Here is a 27,427-nt window from a genome sequence, read left to right on the forward strand (position 1 = left end):
AAAGTTCTATCTATGATAAATTATCAGAATTAAAATTTGTTCTTAATAGTCTATTTCTAATAATTTACTTTTCGCTCTAAAAATTTATCTGTATTTTCAACTAATTATTTTACAATTTTATATTTAAATGATCTTATTCAACATCATGCGATTACTTGTGTTATCAACCTTCTCATCCGAGCTTATTTGAACGCATGCCTTAACTATTTTATGTATACTTCAGTATTAGTGCAATCACACAGCTCACTTTATATATCAACTTATATAACTAAAACGGCCTCTCTCTTTTTGTTCTTTCCAGTACTGTTGAACAAGAAAATCTTTACGTTATTTCATTGTAGTATAATCAGTCGTTGAGTATACATTAGTTATAAAATACACCGTATGCATTTGCTATATATATTTATTTCTGATTGCTTTATTATAATATTTTCTATGTTCATAGTTTCTTTAATTTTAATCAAGTATGGATAATAAAAGAAGGGTGAACAAGCAAAATCCTATAGGCAAAACCAACTATATTTGTAATTTATTTTTTTGGTATGTATTATTAAAATCATAAATGAACGTAATTTGATTATAAATCTGTATTATTTTTATTAATATTAAAGCATGTATATTATAATACCGCTTTATATCATTCAAATTTTCATTATAATCTATACAATAATTAAATTCGTTAAAAAAATTAAAAAATGATCGATTGCAATTAATACATGACAATACATTTATTATATTGCACAAATCATTTTTTATTAATTTTTTCATACAAAAATTAATTTATTTTATAAAATTTTAATTCATCTCGAAAATTTGAACTAAACTTATATTCGAACAATACAATGTCAATAGCCTTTAAATATAAAATAAAATTATTGATTAGTATATTATTATAATAATATTAGATACTTTTTGTTAAATTTTAATTTTAAAGTATGAGAATGGAATTTCAATATTTTCTTCGTTTTTGCTGCATATGTCTCACATTCCAATTTAAATCTCAAATCCATTTTAACAAGATTTACTTGTATATTGATTTATACGATTTTATAATAGTTATTAAGAATTTTATTTTAACAATGATATATTTCAAGATTTTTTTAAGTAGCATTTACACTATTAAAAAATTAATTTTCATTTATGCTATTAATATATTATCATATTCTGAATTAAATAAAAATTTTCTATGAATTTATTAACATAAATAGAATATAATATTAATTGTCAAATAATCTTATTACAAAATGTGTACATTGATATTAGTGTTTAGAAATTAGAAACTGGAATTACATACTAAAATTGCTTAACTATTCTAGCCATGAAAAAAAATCCTAGATTAATGTAATGTATTATATACATCTTATTAAAAAACAGAGAGACAAGCAGATAAATTTATTAGTAATGATTTTTTTTTAATTCTTATTTAATTTTTGTATTGTGTACATGTGTTTCATATAAATAACTGTGCAAATTACATAAAATTATAAAAATGTATTATTACAATATTTTAGAAGATATGTGTTTTTTTTTACTTTAAAATAATACATAGATTTATTGTTATTATTGAATTTAAATTAAAATAAATTCATATCTGTATTATTATAGAGATATAAGACATTGTTTTAATAATGATAAATAATAATTTAATAATGGTATTTCATTATGGAACTTTCTTTATCATCAATGTTTAATTATTATACTTAAACGGAGTTTATTCATCATTGTACTACTTAATTGTACACCAATGTACCAGTTAATTATACATTAAATTTAAGGAAAATAAAATAAATAAAATTTTTATATTAAAATTAAAAAAATTATTACGTTCATTGATTTTTATAAATTGCTTTTTACAATATATCAGATTTTATAAATTTATAATATTTCTTACGTTTACAGTTGTTTATTTATAATTAAATATTCATATGTAATAGAATAAATTTAAGAGAACTTGTAAAAACTTATTAGGAGCTGAATATTTATATAAAATTATACTAAATACATTAAATAAATATATTATATGACGTTTAATTAATGTATTATATTAAGAATCATAATTTTTAAAAATACAATATAAATAAAAACTAAGATTGTTAGACGATAAAATGTTGAACAGTACACCAATAATTAATCTTTTTTGGTATCTACCAATGTAAATATAAATGTTCCATTAAAACTTAATTATTTTTAATTCTTGCAGGTACACAAAAGATATCTTTTGGAAGAGCAATCACAGAAATATAACATTGGATGACATATATGATCCTGTTCATACTGATAAATCGGAATACCTTGGAAATCGGCTTGAAACGTAATTAAATTTGAAATATTCGCTATTTGAATAACTTGTGTAATTCCTTATTTTTGATTGATTATCACTATCATTATATGAATTATGATTTTAATATATTGATATAAATAATATAGTATTACTCAACTCATAAATAAAAATTATGTATCTGTGTTTTCCAAATATATATATATATAATCATTAAACCATAAAAATACATATTATAAATAAAAAATGTAATAATAAAATATACAAAGATTATATTAGCTTTGATTAAATGAAACACATTAATGAGATTTTTATTGTATATTTTATGGTATGAATAAAGATGACATCAGAAATGAATAGATATTTTACTTGAATATCAATTTGAATGTCAAACTTGAATATTAAGAGTATCGACTATTTATAATTTATTTGATTATGTAACTTAAATGAAATAACGTTAATGCTTAATTTTTTATTCTACATTTATTTTACCTCAATAACGTTATTACAATAACATTGTTGTTATTCAAAGAAGAATTTATATTCTGATATTTGTAATTCCGTTTAACATTTTCAAAGTTGTAACGATCATTTCCGTCTTCATATGTTTTATATTGAAAACTAATGTAATATAAATGCCATGCAGATATAATTTTATTATATAAATGTATTATATGAGCTACTGTATTATCTATGCAGTTTTAATGAAATTAGAAAGAAAAAGTTTTTGCATAAATATGTTAAGGATATATTTATATATAATCATATAGTATTATAAAAAATAAAAATATTTATATAATTAGTTTATTTACTGATAAATTAATGATTATAATTTTATTTAATTAATAATAATTTGTTAATAGTAAAAGTATTATAAATTTTTTAATTTTACTTTATAACGAATATGCTAATTTATACAAAACATTATTAATAGTTATCCATTAAAATAGGTACTGAAATATTTTTAAAATATTTTTTAGCAAAATTTTTTACTTTTTGTTTAAGTTATGAATTATTGTTCCGAAAATGAAGTATCCACTTTTTAAATAAATAATATCCTAGATAATGAAGAAAAAAAATTTATGGAATACTCCATTCTATTTTTTAATATTTAAAGTTTAAATTTGTATTCATATACTACATATTTAAATTTTGGATCGTATATTATTACGTAATTTAAAATATTTTGTATTTACATAAATATTTAACTAAGTAAATTATCAAATTAATAATCATACAAAACATATATTTACAGAGAATGGAATCATGAACTGGAAAAATGGAAAAAAAAAAAGTATATAGTTGATAATAAAGGGGATAAGATATTGTCAAAATTAACTCGACCAAGCCTTTCAAAGGCCCTCATTCGCATGTTTTTTTGGCAGAATGTCATTCTATCTATAATTCAGGCACTAAATTTCTTAGTCTTGATAGTCTGTCACCCTATATTTCAGGGATGGGTTATAGATTACTTCAAGGTCGGTGGAAGTGAGAATATTGACGAACGTAATCGAGCTTTCTTTAATGCCACAATTATGATTCTAATAAAGCTAGTTACGGTCTTGTTCCAACAACATGCTTATCAATTGGCATGTAGAATGGGCATGCGTGCTCGAGTGGCTTGCTGCAGTTTAATGTATAGAAAGGTACTTACTTATGTGTACAATTTCCATTATAAACAATAATTTAAAAAAATTAAAAATATATTATCGTAGTACATTTTTAGTAAAAAATTTGAAAACATTATTTCTGTTTTAATTATAATATATTTATTATTATTTATATATATATATATATATATATATATATATATATATAGTTATAATTATAATTATATATACAGTTATCATTATGTCATTTAATAGAAATGTCTGGATTACTTTCAATTTTAAGCTCCAATATAATTAATTGAAATGAAATTATATTTATTAAGTCGGCATTAAATATATTATTAATGCCTAAATTTTATTGTTTGTAATAATTTCTTTTATAAATTATAGATCAGTTTTGAAATTTTAATAAATAATCTTGTTGAAACTCACCAACTCTATTATTTTCTATAAAAATTTTAAGTGCTACTTCAAATTAAAATAAATAAGATTTTTTTTTTTCATTTGAAAATATCAAAATGACATTATAAAATAATTAAAAAATATTAAAAATAGAATATATCATATAATTAATTTTTTTTAATAATTTATAAATAGAATAAATGTTTCTATTCTATTATTAAGATAAAATTGAAATTATTCAGAAGACTTTGTTCAATATTATTAAAAAGTAAATAAATTTCAATAAATTTAAAATTAAATTTATATTATTATCATGATATTTATTACATCTAAGTTTTGCTATGATACATAGTATACTTTTCATTACATATGGACACATAATTTCATTCTATTCTCCAAGTCTGATAATAATCATTGTTTATTATAGTCTAGAAGCTTTAATAATATGTTTTATTTTATTTCGGACCTTTTATGTAGTAAAAGGTAGAATTACTTGAATCATTGAAAAAGTGCTATAACTTAAATGCAAAAACTTATTTATGTATAATTAAATATATGTATACATATATATATACACATATATGTGTGCGTATATAATATTATAATTATAATAATACTGCAAATAATAACTAATTTGTTATAATATTGTATTTAAAATGTGTTTTTTAGAGTTCATTTGTACGCCACGTTTACGATAAATTGACTTCAACTCCTTATATCATACAAAAACAAAAACTATACCAATTAAAGATTTATAATTATAATATACATGTACTATTTTGATAAATTATTATTTTGATAAACTTCTAACATTACATTGTAGTTTAAATACACACTTTAAATATAATTACATTTACATTCACCTTTGTGAAAAAATTCACATTTTTTTTATCGTACCTATGTTTGTCCATATTTTAAATTTTATTAAATTCTAATACTATTTATAGCACTTCCAACAATCCAGTAATATTACAATACTTCTGGAATTTGTAGTTATGTATTATAATATAATATTTATAAGAACACTACATAAAAATTCAGTTAAAGTAATATTATATTTTAAATATATGTATATATATATATATTTATTTATATGTTACGTATACATATTTTTAATATTTAAATATTTTGATATATTGCATTAAAATATATAATTATCGTTACACTAAATTATTATAAGAATTGAATATATTGAAATAATTTTTTTAAGTCATTAAGTAGTCCATTGATTTTCATATTGTATTTTATAATTTATCGAAATTTTAATATATACTGTGCTATATCCGCTTTTCGTTATTGCGTTTCGTAATTAATACGCATATTAATATTTTGAAAGTATTAGAGACGAATTATTACGAAAGAAAATAAAAGAAAAGTATACAGTAAAAAAGGCTTTCAAATCAGTAGATATATAACTTCTAGATTAGATTTTTTTAGTATTATATTCTATACATAAAAAAAGTAAATTTAAATGAGTAAAATAAAAGTTAAAATTATTTTGAAAATATATATCCATAATTATTTTTAATTGTAATATTTTTAAAAATATGTAAAAATGAACAATGTTAAGAATTATATCGCTATTGAAAAAAAAGAAACAAGTACAATTAAGGAATAATAAGATAATGCGTTTACAACAAGAAAACCATTATTAATAAAGTTTATTTTTTGGAGAATAAAGAGTATGAATAAATTTCTACTTTCAGAATTGATAAAAAAATGTGATTAATTGTATCTTTAGAATTATTTAAATAATTCTTTATATTATTTAATTTTTACATTTATAATATTTGTTAAATTTTTTAAAGTTTTATTGAGTGAATTATCAATATAAATTTTTTAATTTAATTAAAAAAAGAAGAATAGTAATGCAACAAGAGTATTTATTAGGAAAGGAATGATTTTATAAATCTAAATTTGTACATTTATATATTTAATTTTTATTTAATCAATTTATCAATGATATATAATTGTCATCCAATTCCTATAAAGGTTATTACAATAATTTCAATATAAGTACAAGAATAAAACGTTTAACGATAAAAATCTTATATTACTACTTAGAACACTTTACTAAATTAAGGATTAATGTTAGAGAAAAATAATTTTTCATAATTAAAATAAATACAATTTGTCTAAGCTATGGACACCTATGTCCATTTTTTTTTAGTTAATCTTAGGTGAAAATGAATGAAGTTTTAAAGTTAACAAATACTACATAATTGAGATAAAGAATAATTGATTATGAATACGATCATACCATTACATTAAAATTTTATTAATACAATTATTTTGATGAGTAAATTTCTATAGAAGGAGCATAAAATAATATAAAAAGCCTTTATAACTTATGTATTAATAATTAATTTATAGTCAGTATACTATAGAACATTTTGATATTGTTTCATTAATTATATGTTATTTTGATATACTTAAACTTTCAATTACATAATATTAAAAGAGTTTTAACAAAAATTGTATTTTTGTGTAATTAAGGTTAAATCAAAACTTTATTTGAAAATTGTTAAAAATTTAATAATATATTTGATGTTATATCCTTATAATGTTATAGTATTTTATAATAATTATTTTAAAAAAAATAATACTTTTTAATTTTTTAAATAATTAAAATTATTCTTATGCAGACATTACGCCTTCACAAATCTATTTTGGATCAAACTGCGGCTGGGCAAGTCATTAATTTGATGAGTAATGACGTAAGTCGATTTGATATGTTTTTCCAATTTATTAACTTCATGTGGATAACGCCAATTCAAGTAAGTTAATTAGTCAAATAATATAATTTCAATAATTGTATTTAAAGGGTAAAACCATTTTAAAGCATTTAATAGAAAATTTTAAGCAAAATTATTGTAAAAAAGATTCGGTAAATACAAATAATTTATTAAATTTTCGTATGTGCTTATAAGTGAAAGTATAGTAAATAATGTGAAGTAAGTATATATTTTATTTAAATGGAAAATATTGACTTATGCAAATAACGTTATGTATTTCCGATATAAAATTCTCTTTCCAACTAAAATATAGAAAAGTAAAACTCGATTTATATAAAAAGTATTTCTAATATTTCTTTTTACACAGAACTACTTGCATTTCATTATTAATTATTAAGATATTTTAAATACATTATCATCAAATTCCACTTGACCTATTAAAAAATGGATATTTAAAATGTTCTTAAAAATTGATCAATGACTATTATAATATTTATTAATAATTTCTTAATTTCCTATAGTTTAATTTACTTAACGTAATATAGACTTATGATTAAGGAAGTTATATACAAGACAATAATTATAATTGTACTTGCAAATGTACTTGAATTGACTTGTACTATCTGCAATACCTTTTGTCATTTTATATTATTTCCATGATTTATCATATGTTTCATTCCTTATTAAAAATAAATTAAATGATGGGCCTGTTATTATACAGATATTATACTAAATTATAAAGCAATTTATAAAAGATTTGTAAAAGATTTACAAAAACTAAAAACTATTTTTTATTATATATTTATATATACATTCATTTTTATTATATTTATATATTTATGCTTATAAATAAGTCGGTATTTTTTAAACATATTTATGGGTCTATTCTATGTTCAAACTTATATAAAATTATATAGATTTTTAATATTCATGTGCTTGATAAAACTAATTTAAAATAATCATATTTTAATAATGTTAATTACTAATTGTAATGAAACTTTACCATATATCCTATAAATACATCAAAATATAATCGTATAACAACAAAAATCTATTCAACATACAAATTTTTTCATTATATTCATAATGTCCATAATGTTAAAGCATTAATTTTTTATTTGAAATCTCATATCTTTAGTGAAATTTGAAAAATACAATTTATAATTATAAAAATTCACAGCATAACTCAGAAATTATTGATTAATATTCATTTAAGAAATTTGTTTAATAAGTTTGCAATCAAAATAATTAAATAATTAATAAGACACCTATTAGGTTATAAATAATATAAAGGCAACTGGATACTTATCTCAAATTTTGAATACCGTGGAAACTACTTTTAGGCAAACATGTCTTGACTAAAAATAATTAAACAAAATTTGTTCACTTTCAATACAACTTTTTATAACTGTTTGGCAATTATATGTGCAATTACTTATGCATTGAAATCGTAAAATGTTTATCTTAACAATTTGTCTAACTCATAAATATGACCAACTCTAAATTATGACTACATAAATATATTTTTTAAATCAATGACAAAGATACTAATACTCACTTTCGACTGAGTAATTTGAAATACTCGTTTTTTATTTATAATTGATTATCAACATCAAGATCATCAGATTGTTAATTGAATATTCATTATCAATGTTGAAGCTATAAATATTTATTAAATTATTTATAACTTATTTATTGACAATTGTATATATAAATAGGCCATCCTTTATTATAAACAAATAGGAACTTATATTAGATTCTGTTTTAAAATCGGTCTAAAATTAAAACATGATTTATTTATCTATGTAAGGCAAACCTCAATTTAAAAATAACTTCTAAATATTCTTAAATAAACAGTTTTAATCGACAATTGATTACTAAGTATAACTAGAATATAAAGATCTTTGTTATTAAAGTGTAACTATATTATTACATGAAAAGAACTGAAGTTTGATTGCCTTATACATAACAATATAAGTTAATATTTTAATTTTGGATTGAAAAAAGGAAAAAAATATATAATGAATAAAATTCTTTTAAACTATATTGCAAATAAACTCCAATCGTTTAAAAAAAAAAGGTTTCTATTATTTTCTTAAATTAAAGCATATCATAAATTCGCATATGTGTGCATATATTTTTTATTTTATACAGTATAATATATTTTATATTAGAATATATATATTTTCTTAATACTTTACTTATGATATTATTCAAATTTTATAAATAAAACAAGAAAGTTTATGTATTACATTCCTTTAAATAAAAAATATTTAAATTAAAGTATTATAATATTAGTATCAAGTAAAATAAAAAAAATGTATACATTTGAGCTGTAATTACACTCCTGCATTATGTAAAAAAATGCATTATGAAAACATATTTAATAAATAAACATAAATTAATGTTTAAAATTTTTTTAATGCATTTCCGCTTTTAATAAATAGGGACTTTGTAATTAATTAATTTTTTTTTTAAATATATTATTTTTGTAGAATGTAGCATTATATTGTAAATAATATTAATATTATTATAGAGATAATTAATCATATTTTTTATGTAGGTTTTATTGATTGTATATATTATGTGGGATAGTATTGGAATTATATTATTAGTAGGAATAATAATTTTATTACTGATAGCAATTCCATTGCAATCAATTGTTACTTACACAAGTAAAAGTTTACGATTGAAAATTGCTATTTTAACGGATAAAAGAGTTCAATTAATGAGTGAACTAATCTCTGGAATAAAGGTATTATATTAAGCTTCTACAGCTCCATAAAAAATATACTTGCATGTTTATATAAATTATGTAAATTATGTTTATATATATTAAAAAAAAAATTAAAAAATAAAATAAAAAATGTTAAAGTTCTTAATATATTTATAGTACATAATTTAAATATTTATAATATTTTAAGATAATCATATTGTAAATATCATATATTTAATTAATCATTTTACACCTAAACTAAGATTTTGTCATGAAGGTTATAAAAATGTATGCATGGGAAAAACCATTTAGCAAAATTGTTGACAATATTCGATTGGCTGAGATGAAAAAAATAACAATCACATCACATGTGCGAAGTCTATTCTTCAGCTCTATGATTTACACAGAACGAACAACACTCTTTGTTACTCTTATATTATACGTATTTGCGGGTAATCACCTGACTGCTGAAATTTCATTTGTTTTGGCCACCTACTTTAATATTCTACAATTGTCAATAATTTACATGATGCCAAATGGTCTTATTGCAGCTGGAGAAGTATCTGTATCCATAAAACGAATCGAGGTAACTTCCAAATTTATTAAACATAAAAATACAAAGAAACAAATAATCATATATTTTTTAAATTCAACTATTTATTAATTATTAATTTATTAATTATTTTAATAATTATTCAAATAAAAAATAAATATTTGAATAAATTTAAAAACATGTTTCCGTCAATAATAGTGTCGATAATGGAGTAATAATATATACAAAAATAATCTCATCAGTAGTTAAAATACTTTTATTAAATAATGTACGTGCAAAATGTTGCTCCGATTACAAAATTGAATTAGATTCGGAATTTTCTATAAGCTTAATATCATAACATTATTTATATTCATTTATTAATATTAAACTAATAGTAATGTATTAATTATTTTTTATTTATAAAATTTAATAATTTATCATAACATTTTAAAGTAATTATTTATTTAAAATTCATAGATTGTTAATGGTATATCTATAATAACCAAAAAATATATGTATTAATATAAATTAAAATTTTATTAAGATGTTTAATATTTTATGATAGACTTAAAATTATAATGGAGCGTTAAAGCAAATATATAAATTATAGAATTTAAATAAATTAAGCTCATGTAAATTAAAAAAAAAATATTTTCTTGTTATAGAAGTTAAGCAATATGAAATTATAATGTTAATATATTATTGTTCGTTTATTTCCTTAAAGTTATTTTAACGAAAGAAGGTTTTAATTATCTTAATATTATTGACTATAGTACAATACTATAATTATTCAAATCTAATAAAAATTAATGTTTAATTATTAACATATAAAACGTAATAAACAAAAATATTTTAACAACAAAATTGATAAATATGTCGTAGGAATTTCTACTCTTAGATGAAATTACAATATCCGAAGTTACGAAACTTTCAGAAAAAGTATTAGAAGATGATCTAAAGTTTACAGAAAACAAAAATATCGATACTGGCGATGAAAACTCTTGTACATTAATAGAGGTAACATTATATAAATGAATTTTTTTCACTATATAATCGAAAACTTTACTTTAATTATCTAAATTTGATTTAGTTTTCGAATTAGTAATATTAATATAAAGAAAAATGGAATTATTAATAATTATTGATTTGTCTACTTGAAATTATATTTTCAAGTGTTGTAACATTATTTTTATCCATTTAATTTTAATCTTTATATGCGAATTTAAAAATTTAATTTTATATAAAATAAAATAAATCACCATATTTTATTAAATATTTTCGAAAATTCTAAAAAAAAAAAAAAAAAAAAAAAAAAAAAAAAAAAAAAAATGTATTATTGCGTAATTACAAAATTATCTGATTTATTTAAATATTCCAAACAAATGTAGGTGAATTTTCATCGAGTATCGGCTAATTGGAAAAGCGGGCAATTGCCACCAACTCTTAATGATTTAACGTTCAAAATTAAAGCCGGAAGTCTTTGCGCTTTAGCTGGAAATGTTGGATCTGGAAAATCCGCTATTCTACAGCTTCTTCTAAAAGAGTTGCAAGTGGGTGCAGGATCTGTTATATTAAGACAACAATGTGACAAGAAGTTAGAAACATTTCAGCGGTCTGGTTTTCATACAGATATTGATAATCTACGGATTTCATATGCTAGTCAAGATGCATGGCTCTTTGCAAGTACAGTGAGAGAAAACATTCTTTTTGGCGAGCCTTTTGATTCTGCCAGATACAATAAAGTATGCATATATACATATATAATAACTGTATTGGAATAAAGTATAATATTTGTATATTAACTTCGGGTGTCATTTTCATATAATTAATAGTCCGTAAAAACAATTGATTTTTTTTTCTAGTAGAGAGCTAAGAAAAAAAAAAAGAATTAAACTGACATTTCTATTGAAAGAATTAGCCATTATAATTATTCATTATATTTATAAATTCATATAATTATACGTTAAATTATTCATAAAAGTCGCATACAATTCATACATAACCAAGGTATCCTATGTGTATATATAATCAATTGTTTCGATTTTTGCTAAATCAACATAGAGCGTGTCACAATGACGATTAATTACAGGTAGTAGAGGTGTGTGCACTCAAACAAGACTTCGAACATTTATCTAAAGGCGATTTATCGACTGTTGGCGAACGCGGCTCCTCTCTGTCCGGAGGACAGCAGGCTCGTATTAATTTAGCTCGAGCCATTTACAGACAGGCTGATGTATATCTTTTAGACGATCCTTTAAGTGCAGTGGATTCTAAGGTAGCATGCCATCTCTTTGAACGATGTATACGTGACTTCCTTCACGATAAAACGCGCATTCTTGTAACGCATCAACTACAATTCCTGCAGCACGTTGATAATATTATCTTCGTTGAACGCGTAAGTAGTCCTTAAAAAAACTATACAATGAGAAAAGGCTGTTAGAAAAATAAGAAATTTATTCGACATTTGAATATGAGCTAAATAATATTAAAGCTAATCTATGCCTTACTCAACTCTATTATTTTAATATAAATTCTTTGTAGTAAAGCAGGAGAGTCGTTATATGCTTTTGGTGATATGTTTTAATATTAGGTTATCGAAAAGATAATAATGTAATCAAATAATTTCAATAATAAGTACCATGTTAATTTTCAGTAAAAATGAAATTTAAATGAATTATTTCTTGTGATAATTTACTATTATTATAGGATAATAATAGATAGTATAGGGCAATAATACATAGAACTTTTTTTTTATTGCATAACATAATTTATTAAAATTAAAAAAAAAATTGTATTATTAAATACTTTCTTATAGTTTGTATATTGTACATTTTTTAAAAGTTTGTTACACATATTTTCAAATTTTTTTTCTCGTCAGGGATGCATCAAATACCAAGGATCGTATAAAAATATTACAAATATTAATCCAAAAATCATGGATATGTTGAGTAATATAAAAAATGACGAAGTTAATAAAAATATAAACTCAAAGAATATGATTGCATTGGCAGATACTCAACTGACAGACTCAATAAGTCATAAAAATGATCAATCTTCGATAAAATCATTTAACGTGAGTAAAATGATGGTATATTTTTATTAATTAAAATAATCATGATATAAAAAAAATACTTATTTAATTTATTATGACTTCAAACGAAAAATAAATCGATGAGTTCCAATGTTAATCATGCAATCGAGATTAGAATTTTATATTCAAGTTATTTAATGTTATTATAAAATAGGGGTAAAGTAATTTTATTAACATTGGTAATAATAATAATAATAATAATAATAAGAAGAAGAAGAAGAAGAAAAGAATAATAATAATGATAATAATGATAATAAAAAATATTAGTAATCTTAACTTTTTTTTTTTATTAAATGATACTTCTGTAAAAAAATGCTACAATAAAAGCATAGGAGAATATGTTGTATTTTTCATACATTTAAAAATATTAATATGTTTATTAATTCATTTATATTTACATAAATTTTTATATCGGTATAGAGTACAGAGGCTGAATCAACGGCCGCCAGTGTAAACAATGAAGAAATAAATCGAATTTACAGCAACGGGACACTTTTTAAAATATATCTACGAGCTGGTGCTTCATGGTATCTCTTGGGCTTGTACATAACCACATTGATTTTTACGCAAATTGCCACTAGTGGAACGGATTTCTGGCTTAGTTATTGGACTAATATGGAGGATATGCGATTTAATATAAATACGTCAAGTTCATCATTAAATATAACATATAATTTGAACTTTAATTTTGGTTGGTATAAATGCTCGTTCTAATGACGTAATTTTAATAATAATTTATTATTAGTTAATGTACAATCTTGTAATTATAACGATAAATTTTAATGATATTAATCCATTTATTAGATGCAAATTATTTGGAAGCATTTGCAAATTACGTACATTATTTATAAAAAAAAGTTTTCCTGATAATATTAATGAAATAGTTGGAAGTGATTAATTGAAAAAAAAAATTAATATTCTTTTTGTATTGACAAATCGTTATTTTAATTAGGCAGTTAGGCAAGTCTTATAATAATTTTGCATGATATTTCTTTTGACAGAAAATGTTTCAGAATTCAATATACCTACCGAAGAAATAAAATTGTTATCAACAGAAGAAGCAATATACATTTACGCTATTGTTTTGTGTATTTGTACGTTTCTATGTTTAACCAGGAGTTACCTCATTATCAGAATTTGTATGAAAGCAAGTAAACGGCTTCATAAGCTTATGTTTTCAAATATCTTACATTCTTCAATGAATTTTTTCAACAAAAACCCATCCGGTAAGATATAATTTATTATTTCGTAACAAAAACTTACAGCGAAATATTATTTCTCTTAATAAATATTCTTAAATACATCTATGTAAAAAATTTTTGTAGAGAAACAAGCTCGTTAGAAATTGTATATGTATATAGTATATAATATTTTATTACGTTTTTATTACTATGCTGAAGTTTTATCAAAATTTCAATTCATTTTATACTAAACTTTACATATATTAAAAATAGATATTTGAAAGTTAGCATTATGGGAAAATTACAAAAGTTTTGAATTTATTATCTTAACTGGAAAGAATATAGGAAAGATTGTTTGATTTAGAATAAAACAATAAATATAGATTTTTTAAGCATACAGTGAGTCTTTCTTATCTATTTATATAATCGCTTTAATAAATATTTAATTGAAAATCTAATAATCAAGATGATTGTATCATTGTTTAAACTTTTTTTTATTGCAATTACGTGAAAAAAGAATATATATATTTTATATTTATATTATAATGAATAGTAATTATATTATACATTTTAATGGATATTAGTTCCACAAGTTTATAACAAGTGCTAAGTTTTCTGCTGGTGTCAGTTGATTGCTCTTTCTACTATAATTATCTTATAGTCCACTATTTAGTATAAATTGCAACACTTCGTTTCATGATTAAAAGCTGATAAATCGCAATTTTTTTATATCTATATGAAAATACATGTTTTTACAAAATAATGTTTAAATAATCAATTATATTTTTCTCATTTATTATTTCTCTCTTTATTTGATCATTTATTTATTTATCCATTTATCAATATATACGTGTGTAGACTGTGGTCAATTTGTTTATTAAGCTATATTTTAGTTTCAAAATTGATATTAAATGTAATTTCAGCTACTCCATTAAAATTGCTGATATTTATAATATTTTTTATGAAGTTGAACATTTATTATATTTTTAAGTTTTTTTGCCAGACAAATTTTTTTCACATTTTTATTTCCTATAAATTACTTTTTAATTTCAAACCTCTTATTAAATTTCAATATTAGCATATAAACTTTATTCATCTGCTATTGAAATTTCAAGTTCCAATAAATAATATTAAAATTTTTTGAACTCGTAAAAGTAAAATATATTTATGCATTTATTTAAAAAATTGTATTTATTATATTACTTAAAAAAAAATTAAAGATTTACAAACTAAATGCTTGTATTATTTAATGAAATTTAAATTACATAGGATGCATATAATTTAATATTTATGTGCCAATGGATTAATTAAAGTTAATGAAATGTAATTGATTTAAGCTTTATTTCAAATTACAAAATATATAAATAGATTAAATATTTTATCTCATTGGGTTAATTATGAGTTTTTTAAATTATATTTATGTAATTAGGGCGAATTATGAACCGATTTTCAAAAGACACCGGAGCAATGGACGAATTACTTTCAAGAAATTATACAGAAGCGATTCAAATATTTTCTGTAATGATTGGAATTTTAGTTGTCATAGTAATTGTCAATTATTGGATGATTATAACTATTTTTATAGTATTACTACTATTTTGGTTTGCCAAGACGATCTATTTGAATACTGCTCAAAAAATTAAAAGATTAGAAACTGCTGGTAAGTATTAGCGAAAATTTTTAAGAGAATTTTTTTGTATTGTAATTTAAATATATCATAATTGCATTTAATTAGTTAAAAGTTCGATCTCAAGTTTATTTTAAACTTATTAAATATAATAAAATAAATAGTTATAAATTGTAGTAATACCAATTATAATTAATAAATTACACGTAAACTATTATAAAACTTAAAATTAACGGAAATAAACACAAAATTTACTATGTATTATTTCAAATTGTTTGTGTAATAATAACTATTGATCAATGTGAATTCTATATTAATATGCTAATATGAAAACCTATCAATCAATTGTTCAATTAATTTATTAACGTGAATTATTCATATATATAATATATATATAAATTCTATCTACTAAAACATATTATTCTGAATACAAAATTGAGCGATTAGGCGGTTACTTGGTAGAGAATTATAGTTTTTTTCATTTCATCCAATGCCAACATTTGCGATATTTTATCTTCAATTCAGAGATGTTTCATCGTTGATTTTTTTCATTGGTTGATTTATAGAGTTTATAGGCTCAAGGTCTTGTAGAAGGGAATGTACAGTTTAAAATATCAAATAGAAAATTTAAGTTCCTTAATAAACTCGAAGATAGCTGTCCCTAATTTCAAAATGATGACATATAATTCGATACGTTTCAAAATTAAATTCTTATTTATATTTTTTTCATAATCGAAATATAATTTTAATACACAATTCCCAATAATACTTTCTCGTGGAATAACTGTGACTATCATGATATTGATAAAAATTGTACAATTATAGTGTCACTTCTCTTATCAATTAAAATCACTGCAATGTACACATTTTGCTCCAGTATTGATATATTGGTGTAATATATTCTTATATGTCAAGAGTCACTTTACATAAGAGTGTAATTCACGTAATCCAGTATTTATGATCCTATTCAATATATTATATAATCACTATTTTCAGCATTGAATTAGTAAGCTCGATTGATCAACAACTTTTCCCATGATTTCTCAACATCGAGAACTAATGTTAAAATAGTACTTATACAATAATTGCGCAAATGTGATCGCTGTATCTCCTTTATATCTAGATGTATTAAAGAAAATGGAATTTTTTGAAAGCACAATTTTGTCAAAATAAATACGAATAAGCAATTTATTAGTAGAAGACGTTAAAAACTCAAAAATGCTGTACAGGACATTTCGCTCCATAATTATTATGTGAGCTTTAAAACAAGAAAACTAAAGTCACCACATGCAATGAAAAAATAAAAAAAAAGTACTTTTAAAAGTCATGCTCGAGTGGAGTTTATCAAATGGTGAACGATTTTTCATGAAAATACTTTGTTTGCCTTACTCATCTAACATCTCGTGTTGTAGTAAGAAAAGGGAGAGAGGTTGGAGATGACAAAAATTTATCAAAATACATCTAAGTGTCAGTAACATCTGTAAAATACATCTGTGTCAGTAACGGATCCACGTGTAATGTGAAAAGGTACACCAGGGCTGTAGTTGTAATCGGGGAAATAGAAACAGGGATAACTCAATACATCGAATACTCTGTTTTACTAAAATAATTGAGATTAATACAGTATACCTAATTGTACATTGTACTCGACAGTTAACCTGCATCAACTTAATGCTTACGAAATTGTACCAATGCACATCGATTGCATATTTATATATAAGAATCTTTAGGATTGCTCATGGATCGTGTGCTATTGTTAAGTCTGTTTGTTAAGTCAATCAGAGCATAAATTAATAACACAAATTTAGTACTAGACTATACGTACTCTTATCAGAATTTGTTCAACATGCGATTTTTTTGTTATGTTTTCATCGACTGCTATTACAATTGCTTATTGATTAATTTATCTTAATTTACGGATGAACTTATTAATATCACATTTAAAATGTAGAAAACCATGAATTTATGAATTGTTTGAATATATCCAATATAATATTTAATATCAATTTTATTAAAAATTATTTAACAATTGTTTGAATTTAATACATCTTTAAAGTATGTTAAAATATGTTATATATTAAAAAGTTTTTCTTATTTATTTATATAAAACTATTTGCTTAACATAAAATTTATGTATTAAATTTAAACTCGATTGTTGTTTTAAATTCATTATGAATATTAATTTATTGTTAATTTCTTATTACAATTCAAGCTAAAAGTCCCGTCTTTTCTCATGTAAATGCCTCTTTAAATGGATTAACAACGATAAGAAGTTGTGGTAAAAAAATTGAAAATAGGCTTGTAATGGAATTTGATCGTTATCAAGATGAACACTCTGGTACTTGGTACATGATTATTACTACAGCCGCTGCTTTTGGCATGATTCTCGATTTTATACTAATATTACTTAATGCTGTCATCGCTTATAGTTTCATTTACCTCAACAATGGTGAGCACATAACTAATGAATATTTTTAAACATATTTATAATTATAATAATCTTTCACAAGAATATTTAATGTTATAAGATATAATGACATTATTTAGCAAAATGAGTTTAAAGTCAAAATTTAAACCTAAATATAATTTCAAATTCATTTAATATAATCTGAATTTACAGAGTAGTTATAATAATTATTTTAAAAAACATTATAATATAATTATAAATTTTTTAATCATTGATTGTCTTTCTATACATAGGAAATATTCTTGGGGGAAACGTTGGATTAGCACTTTCACAGGCAGCAATTTTAACAGGTATGGTGCAATATGGTTTTCGACTTTATGTTGAAGTTATGTCGCAGTTGACTTCTGTTGAAAAAATTGTTCAGTATACAAATTTACCTAAAGAACATCCACTTATTTCTATCATTCCATTACCAAAAAATTGGCCTCAATGTGGTCGTATTTCAATGAAAAATGTATCTATGCGATACGAAAAGAATGAGCCTCTCGTTTTAAAGGTAATGTTTTTCGAATATTATAAATTGTCTAAAGTCAGGAAGATGAACGTAAAAATATATTAAAAAAAAAAAAAAAAAAAAAAATTAAATTAAAAACATTTTATAAACTATACAAAATACAGGGCAAAGCTTTTTTTTTTTTTTTTTTTTTTTATTATTTATAACAAAAGTATAAATATATTTTCCCCATATATAAAATGGAATTTTATTTTTATAAATTCTAAATAAAATTTTAATCATCTTATAACACAATGCGTTTACATTATCTGTTTCAATAATAATAAATTAATATAATTATTTAAAAATATACATATTCATGAAATAATTATTACTAAATTATTCTGGATCTATTAGATTACTTTAAAATTTAGTTTTTACGAATTTAAAATTTAATAAAAGCTTACAGAGAAAAATGAAGAAAACGTAAAGAAGTGATTAATTCATTTTTAAATATTTCATCAAAATGTTCTATTTTTTAATGATACATATCCATACATATACATACATATATATAAATTATTCTTTTTAAAAGAAATCTATTACTATGTATTAAATATTATTGAAAAAGGTAGTAAAAAGAAGAATAATAAAATGAACGATTGAAATAATCGATTGATAATAATAATAATAAAGTTATTTTTCTGAAATTTTAATATACATGTACTATTAAATGAAATTGAAAATACTTGATTAATAATTTAATCAATGAATTTAATTCATTTTTCTTTGGGAATAATTATATTTATGATTACTTTTACAATGATATTAGTTTCAATTTTTCACATAGTTATTTATCAACATATGTTGAAGAATAGCAAATTCCATTGGGCATAATATAAGACTAAAAATAAAATACATTTGCTATGTATGCAAATAGGGTTTTAAATACTCACATATAAATTGACAAATATCAATATCTATATTTAATTACCTATGCTTAAAATTTTTTTTTTATTATATCATTGGTAATGTTAAAATTAAAAAATATATATACCATTTAAATATTACCACTTTCGCTTTATATCCTATATTCAATAGTAGTTCATTCGAAAGTATATTCGAACCTTTCTTATATTTCTTTGTGATTAAAAACAATTACTAGGAACTTAATGTAGAAATTGAACCAGGCTGGAAAGTAGGCATAATTGGTCGAACAGGTGCTGGCAAGTCATCGATAATAGCAGCTTTATTCCGTCTAACAGGCGAGAATTTAAAAGGTGAAATTATAATAGACGGAATTGACACGAGTCAAATTGGTCTACAAGAATTACGAGCTCACATTTCAATAATTCCTCAGGTATAATAATATAATAAAAATATAACAATAAGATTAGAATATAAAATTTAGCCACTAAAATGTTTCGATAATATATAATATTTTATTTATTAATTTCAAATAAATATATTTCTTTATGCATGTGAATGGACTTATTATTAAAAAATTTTTAAGATAGCCGTCATTTTATTATCTTTTTTTTTTTATGCGAGAATCAATATTCATTAACATATAATTTATTATACATTTTATATACATTATATATATATATATATATATATATATATATTGTTTTTTAATGGCTAACGTTTATTGTTTGTTATTTAAATTTTCATACATAAATTATAAAATAACTGTTCTTATTCTAAAAATAAGATTCTAAAACATAGATTCAAAATAGTTTTTCACTAGTTATCTTTCTGAAAGTTTTAATTTATATATAATTTAATTTAGCGTATTAGAATTTAATAAGATTTCAATAATTATTGATTCTTCCAAAATCAGAATTAGAAGCAAATAATGATATAAAATCTCTTTTATTGACAATAAGATAATATTTGGAGATTAGCTACTTGATGAATAGTTAACAACTTTTTAGGAACCAGTTCTTTTTTCACAAAGTCTCCGTTATAATCTCGATCCGATGGAGCAACATGAGGACTCAGTACTATGGGAGGCACTTTGTGAAGTCGAACTCAACGATCTATCACTAGATCAACAGATTGCAGAGAAAGGTAGTAATTTAAGTGTGGGTCAGAGACAATTGATTTGTCTTGCTAGAGCAATTATACGACAGAATCTGATTCTAGTGCTTGATGAAGCCACTGCCAACATCGATGCACAGTAAGTAAAGAAAATAACTCGGCAGTTTACATTAAATCATATAATAATATATGATATAATAGTATAATAATATAATAATATAATAGCACTTTTAACATAAGTTAATTTTCGATTGGAAAAACATTTTCTTTGAATCAAGAATATTTGTAATAAAGTCATATTTTAATTTATTTATAGATGTAAACAGACAAATATTATTTGAATTAGTGTCTATACATATTGTTTTACAAATAATTTTACCTTGAAAGTTTTTAACTGATAAATGTATGTGCTATTACTTTTAAAAGTTACACTTGTTACACGTTTGAAATTTAATATTAAATTAAAATTTTTAAACCTAATAATGATTACATCGATAAATGATATATATATATATATAATAAAACTATAATAAATAATAATTAAAATGTAAAAGACTATAAAAAAACTTATCGAAGAATAATTAACCTAAGTAACAAGTCAAAATAAATAAAAATTGTTACTTTATTTTCATATAAAATATTTTAGTTTATAATAAAATAAATAAACAAATTAATGAAGTGCACTGTACATAAAACATTCATTCATGAAAATTATGATATATTATTTACATATTTAAATGAACTCTATAATGATTAAAATTATGTATTTAACTTTATGATTCATTCGATATCAAATCATAAGTGTAATGTATGTTCTTCGTGTAATCACGATCTTACCAATTGTAAATATTTCGATGAGAATAATTTTGTTTCTAAGTGTATCATTTATAATTTTCACAAATTAAATTTTTTTTATATTTTTTACTATTATATAGCAGATTTTTATTAAATATAACTGGTAGTTGTTTAGATACTATATAAAATTCCATATTGAATTGAAATTGAAAATAATTGAAAAAAAATCAGTAGCCTACACCTCTACTATACATGCCTCAAATAAGTATACTATCTCTGCATTTCCTGATATACGACTATTTAATCAGAGTTACAAAAATACTATTGCATAAATATATAGTAATTTATTACTATTAATATTTTTATATTGTCATCAAGTATTATTAAACATTTAAATTATGATTATCCGAATTAAGTACTCTTATGTAAAGAATTTAATCATATATTAATGAAACACATTAAAAATATACCAATTAAATTAATAAAAAAATTAAAAATTAAATATTACTTAATATTTTTTATGGGTAATAGTATGTAGAAACAAATGTGCAAAACATCTATAATCATCTATAATCATTGATAATTTCTTTCCTAATTGGTTTTAAAATATTTTTATATTTATTTATAATCAAACCACAAATAGAACATATTTTTATTAAGACGAACATTTAATTTATGAAAGATAAAAGTACTGCTATACAATAATAATTAAATAATTAAATAATTAAATTTTTAATTTATATATTTATAAATTTTATTTACAGTACAGATAGCATAATACAAAATACAATCAGAAAAAAATTTACTGGATGTACAGTATTAACAGTAGCACATCGGCTGAATACCATTATTGATAGTGATCGAGTCATTGTTATGGATAATGGTTCTGTAGTTGTATGTATAAATTTTAACTAATTTGATCAATTATTATAAATAATTAAAAATTAATAAAAACTGTAATGTAGTTTGACAATTTTAAAGTCTATTGCTTCACATTTATTTTATTGATTCTCTATTTAAAAAATTAGACATTCCAATATTATTATTACAATAAAAATTAAAATAATTTTTTTTAACATTACAATTTATTGAATAATACCAATAAAAAGTTATTTCTATTTTTAGTTTGTAATTTATTTATTTTCAATTTTTAATTAAAAAATCTTGATTTTCAATAATTGATTTGAAATATCAAATATATTATTATACTATAATTAAAAGTAAATTCTAATAATACAACTATCTTTAAGAGCCTTATATAATAAGTAATATTTAGAAATTTTTTTATATTAAGAATGATTTATATAAAGAAAGAAACTTCCTTATATTAACTACTTAAACTAAATATACATTTTCGTATTTATATTTGTATGCTTATTTAATTTATAATTCACGAAAATAATCTAAACCGTATTTTTTTTTTTCAACTAAGTTATTTTAAAATATTTAAAACATTAAAGTATTATTTTTAAAAATATTTTTAAAATTATAATTTATGTATAACTATAAATTATGTATGTTTACTAATTATTTTAATTCTGAAATTAGGAATTTGGTTGTCCGTATGAGCTCTTAACCAATAATATGAACAGTTATTTCTTCCAAATGGTCAATCAGACTGGGAAGATACTGTCCAAAAAATTAGAAACACTTGCTAAAGAAGCTTATTTACAAAACATACAACAGAATTCTCATATTTCTGAAGGTAGAGTGAACAATGTTCAAGAGGCAATACAATCAGAAGAAAACTACGATATTCGATTATAAAAATATAAAGTTCATGTTGCTTATATAAGCACATATTTGTATTAATTAAAAAAGAAATTATGTTTGAATAATAATTTAAATATATATATATATATAAAGGCTATGTATAATACAAGTATATAATTTTAAGTGTAAAATTCTTATATTCAGTTATTATATAAATTGTGATTACCATTTACATTGAAAGTATGTTGTACAATAACAGAATAATTTACTGTACAAAAATTATTTTTTGGTATCATTCTTCCAATGGATTTGAAAATTGTTCAACATTGCTCTGGGTTACAAACACTTGAGGTTTGGATGATAAACTTGACTATAAAAAACAAAAAAATATTGTGATAAATTATTATAATAAAATTTTAATTAATTACATTGCATAATTAAATTAAATTATAAATTTGTAGAAATAAATTGTCATTAATTTTTTATAGTATAAAACAAATTTTATAAAATTATACAAGTTGTTCATTTGTATAAAGCTAGAAAAATTAATGTAGATAAATAATAAAAATAAAATATCAACTTGAAAAGTGTGTTACCATATTAATTTAACATATTTTGTATTTAATAGTATATAATTTCTTGAATTTTATTTTTAAAAGATGTGCTCAAAATTACTTATGAATTTTACAAAATGAAAACAAAAACTTAATCTTGTAACTATTTATTTTATAAAGTACTTGCATAAGATAATAAATTACTAAAGTATTTTTCATTAAATGTTTTTACTTGGTAAATATAATACATTTGCAAAAGTATACATGCAATTTTCTTATAGAATAATTTATAACGTAACATACATTTTGAGTATTGTATAAACTGTATTTACCAAGCAAGTATTCATTACAGTACTATATTTCATTTATACTTTAATATATATAAATTAATTTTATAAAAAAATTATTGCATACTTGTGTAACAGTTGATTGTGCATGATTAGCATTTGGCATGCAGACAACAACGAGTTTTGTTGCTTGAGTTGGTTTCTGTTGCACTTGTTGTTGGGTCGTAGGAGTTTGTGATCTTGACTGCAGTATCACAAATTTTTGTCCACCGCTGGTCGCTGTACCTGCCGTACCTCTGCTCGCTCCCAATACAACTGTAAAATATTCAAACAATTTATTGAGAATTTATAATTGTTCTTGTATTGTTTTAGAATAAATGTAATTTCGTATGATTCCTTATATACAAATATTACAAAAATATATATTTAAAGTATGTGACATCTAAAAAATTAATTTTATTAATTAAATAACTTATAAGGAGAAGTTAGGTTTTCATTATAAAATAAATTTTTTTTAACAATTAAAGGAATGTTATACCTGCTTGCGATATAGTCTTATTAGTGTTGACTGAAGTCTGTTGTTGACTCGTATTATTAGTAATAGATATGGTGGTAGTTGGAGCTATCGTCGTCGGTTGAGTGCGAGCTTTTGCAACTGCTGTACACAATGGAGGACCTATATAACCATATTCTTGTTTGTATTCTTCTATATAATCTGGAGGTGATCTAAGAGTTTTTAAGACTGGCGCAACAGATTTCTGAAATTAAAACAAACGTAAAATTTAATTTTATTTAGTTATTTTATATATCGATATAATCGAATTGATTAATAATATAAATAAAATTGAGAAATTACTAACTATTAATAAGGTTTTTATATGCCCGGCAGCATTTTTATCTACATTAGAAGAATTTGAACCCTCAAAGCATGTCTCAATACGTTCTGAAATCGATTTAATTTTAGGTATAACCAATGCTTTTATTACTTCTGACCCTAGTTCACAAAGGCCATGAATTGCACCATATAAAGAAGCTAGTGGAGTCTAAAAATAAATACAAAAACATTTATATTAAAATAATTACTTAATGCCTATACATTTTTTAATGTAAATACTTGATTGTTTTTGGCTAATGCTTGACTAAAGATTCTTGTAACTCGAGTTTGAATATTATTTGTAGATGTATTGAAATTTTTACAAATTTGTGCCATAAGACGTGACGCAAAATCTCGCAATGCCCAATGATTATCCATCTCAGGTCGGGTACATAATTGCTTCGATACAATACAAGTTACAACTGATGGTATGAGTTCATGAAGCTAAAATATAATTTACAATATAAAAATATCATTTTTCATTTTAGATTTAAAATTAAAATTTATAATTTAATAGTTAATTTCAAAACTATTTAAAAATTTGCAATAATTAAGAGTGAAAATAAGTTCATAATTAATGTTTAATCAAAAAAAATAATTGAATAAAAATATTTATTACATGAAATTACAAATATTGATAATAGAATTAGATTTTATACTGTTTTCTACTAGTTTTGTTCAATTTAGGAATACTAAATACGTAACTTACATATTTTTCTAAGTAAAGACTTGGGTTGTCTAGTAAAGCCTTAACCATTCTCATTAGATAAATAAGAATTGCAAGATTATTTTGAACAACGTTGATCCTGACACCCTCAGCTATAAATGTACACATACGAGCTAGCATTTCATGAAGACCTGGATCAGCTGAAAGTGACTGAAAAGCTTCCACTCTACGTGCTTCATCAGATCCTACACACGCTTCTGTGATCTCCTTATAATATAATTGTTGTTCAACGCTTAATTCATGAGTTGCTAATTGCTTCACATGTACAGTTTCAACATTACGAAGTTTGTGACTTTTACCACCTGGTTTTCCAATATTTGCATTACTATTTCTATTACTTATTGGATCTACACTTTCCAATTTTTGAACCTCTGCGAAATAATTATTTCAATGTCAGAAAAAGATATTTAAGAATTTAGAAATATGAGATTTAATAATATATAAGTTTAAAATAAGTTTATTTTTAATGTTTAGTTAAATCTAATAATCCATAACTAAATGTAACTAAATTAAAAATTACATGATTACCTTTGGAAACTGGTGGTGGATTTTCTGGAATAGTTGGCTGAATACCATCAATACATAACCAATGAGCACGTAAATTGGTTTCTAAAGGTAGTTTTGGCCAATTTGGACCACCAGCCATTGAAATAATTTCATTTAAATCAATTTCTTTCTCTTCTATGAAATGTAATTCTCTACCACCACCAGATGCAAAACGAAATGGAATGTGATCTTTGGCAAAAAAACCATATGTAGGTTCGATATTTTTAGTTTTTAAGGCATGGTCAATATCGTGTGTGCTAAGTTTTTGTCGTCTGCCTTGTCTCATAAATTTTGTTGCATCCTATAATTGTAAAGTAGTTGATCAAAATAAAAGAAAGTAATTAAAAATTTTGATTAAAAATTTGTTTATTTTATTTATATTATATTACTTGGATTATTTCCTTTAATCGATAACTAACGTCCTCGGCTAAATCTTTTGCAGCTTCATCAGGCAAATTTCCTACACCAATACTCTCAGCAATAACTTTCATTGATTCTGTAGACAATGTTGTCCCATACATAGGTTCCATATCACTCATCTTTGCTTATAGTTACAAGAATCTGATCGTGAAATATGTAATACCTTCTTCAATAAGTACATACTTATATCTATGCAAAAAACATGTTTTTCATAAATTATTTTGGACAATTTTACAAATTTAAAATATAAATTTATAAAATTTGTTTGTGCATAGAATTTAAAATGATCAAAAAAATAACCTAAAACTTATTTGAACTCGTTACCTAACCTTCTACTTAAATTTTATTTATTTTGTTTCCAATTATAATTAAAAATAAAAATGTTTAAATATG

The 27,427-nt window shown here is 21.9% G+C and overlaps 2 protein-coding genes across 2 annotated transcripts; one reads left to right on the forward strand and one right to left on the reverse strand.

Moving 5' to 3' along the window:
• The first annotated feature begins 280 nt into the window (after window positions 1-280).
• LOC105368439 (probable multidrug resistance-associated protein lethal(2)03659) lies at window positions 281-23,730 on the forward strand. The gene is made up of 20 exons (XM_011507449.1): window positions 281-352; window positions 446-540; window positions 2,201-2,311; window positions 3,534-3,924; window positions 6,936-7,067; window positions 9,589-9,780; window positions 10,019-10,327; window positions 11,159-11,293; window positions 11,665-12,018; window positions 12,366-12,671; window positions 13,155-13,349; window positions 13,788-14,058; window positions 14,369-14,593; window positions 15,978-16,208; window positions 18,388-18,624; window positions 18,876-19,138; window positions 20,241-20,435; window positions 21,013-21,257; window positions 22,678-22,807; window positions 23,462-23,730. The coding sequence occupies exons 2-20, from the start codon at window positions 467-469 to the stop codon at window positions 23,678-23,680; spliced, it is 4,215 nt and encodes a 1,404-aa protein (XP_011505751.1). The 5' UTR covers window positions 281-352; window positions 446-466; the 3' UTR covers window positions 23,681-23,730.
• Window positions 23,731-23,798: 68 nt separating this feature from the next.
• Window positions 23,799-27,220, reverse strand: LOC105368081 (TBP-associated factor 6). The gene is made up of 8 exons (XM_011506988.1): window positions 27,004-27,220; window positions 26,597-26,915; window positions 26,051-26,439; window positions 25,582-25,785; window positions 25,328-25,510; window positions 25,006-25,225; window positions 24,595-24,782; window positions 23,799-23,996 (listed from the first exon to the last, which is right to left on the reverse strand). The coding sequence occupies exons 1-8, from the start codon at window positions 27,151-27,153 to the stop codon at window positions 23,919-23,921; spliced, it is 1,731 nt and encodes a 576-aa protein (XP_011505290.1). The 5' UTR covers window positions 27,154-27,220; the 3' UTR covers window positions 23,799-23,918.
• Between the last annotated feature and the right edge of the window lie 207 nt (window positions 27,221-27,427).

The sequence above is a fragment of the Ceratosolen solmsi genome, unplaced genomic scaffold, assembly GCF_000503995.2.
Source record: "Ceratosolen solmsi marchali unplaced genomic scaffold, CerSol_1.0 scaffold6, whole genome shotgun sequence".
In the NCBI taxonomy this organism is placed as follows: Eukaryota; Metazoa; Arthropoda; class Insecta; order Hymenoptera; family Agaonidae; genus Ceratosolen; species Ceratosolen solmsi.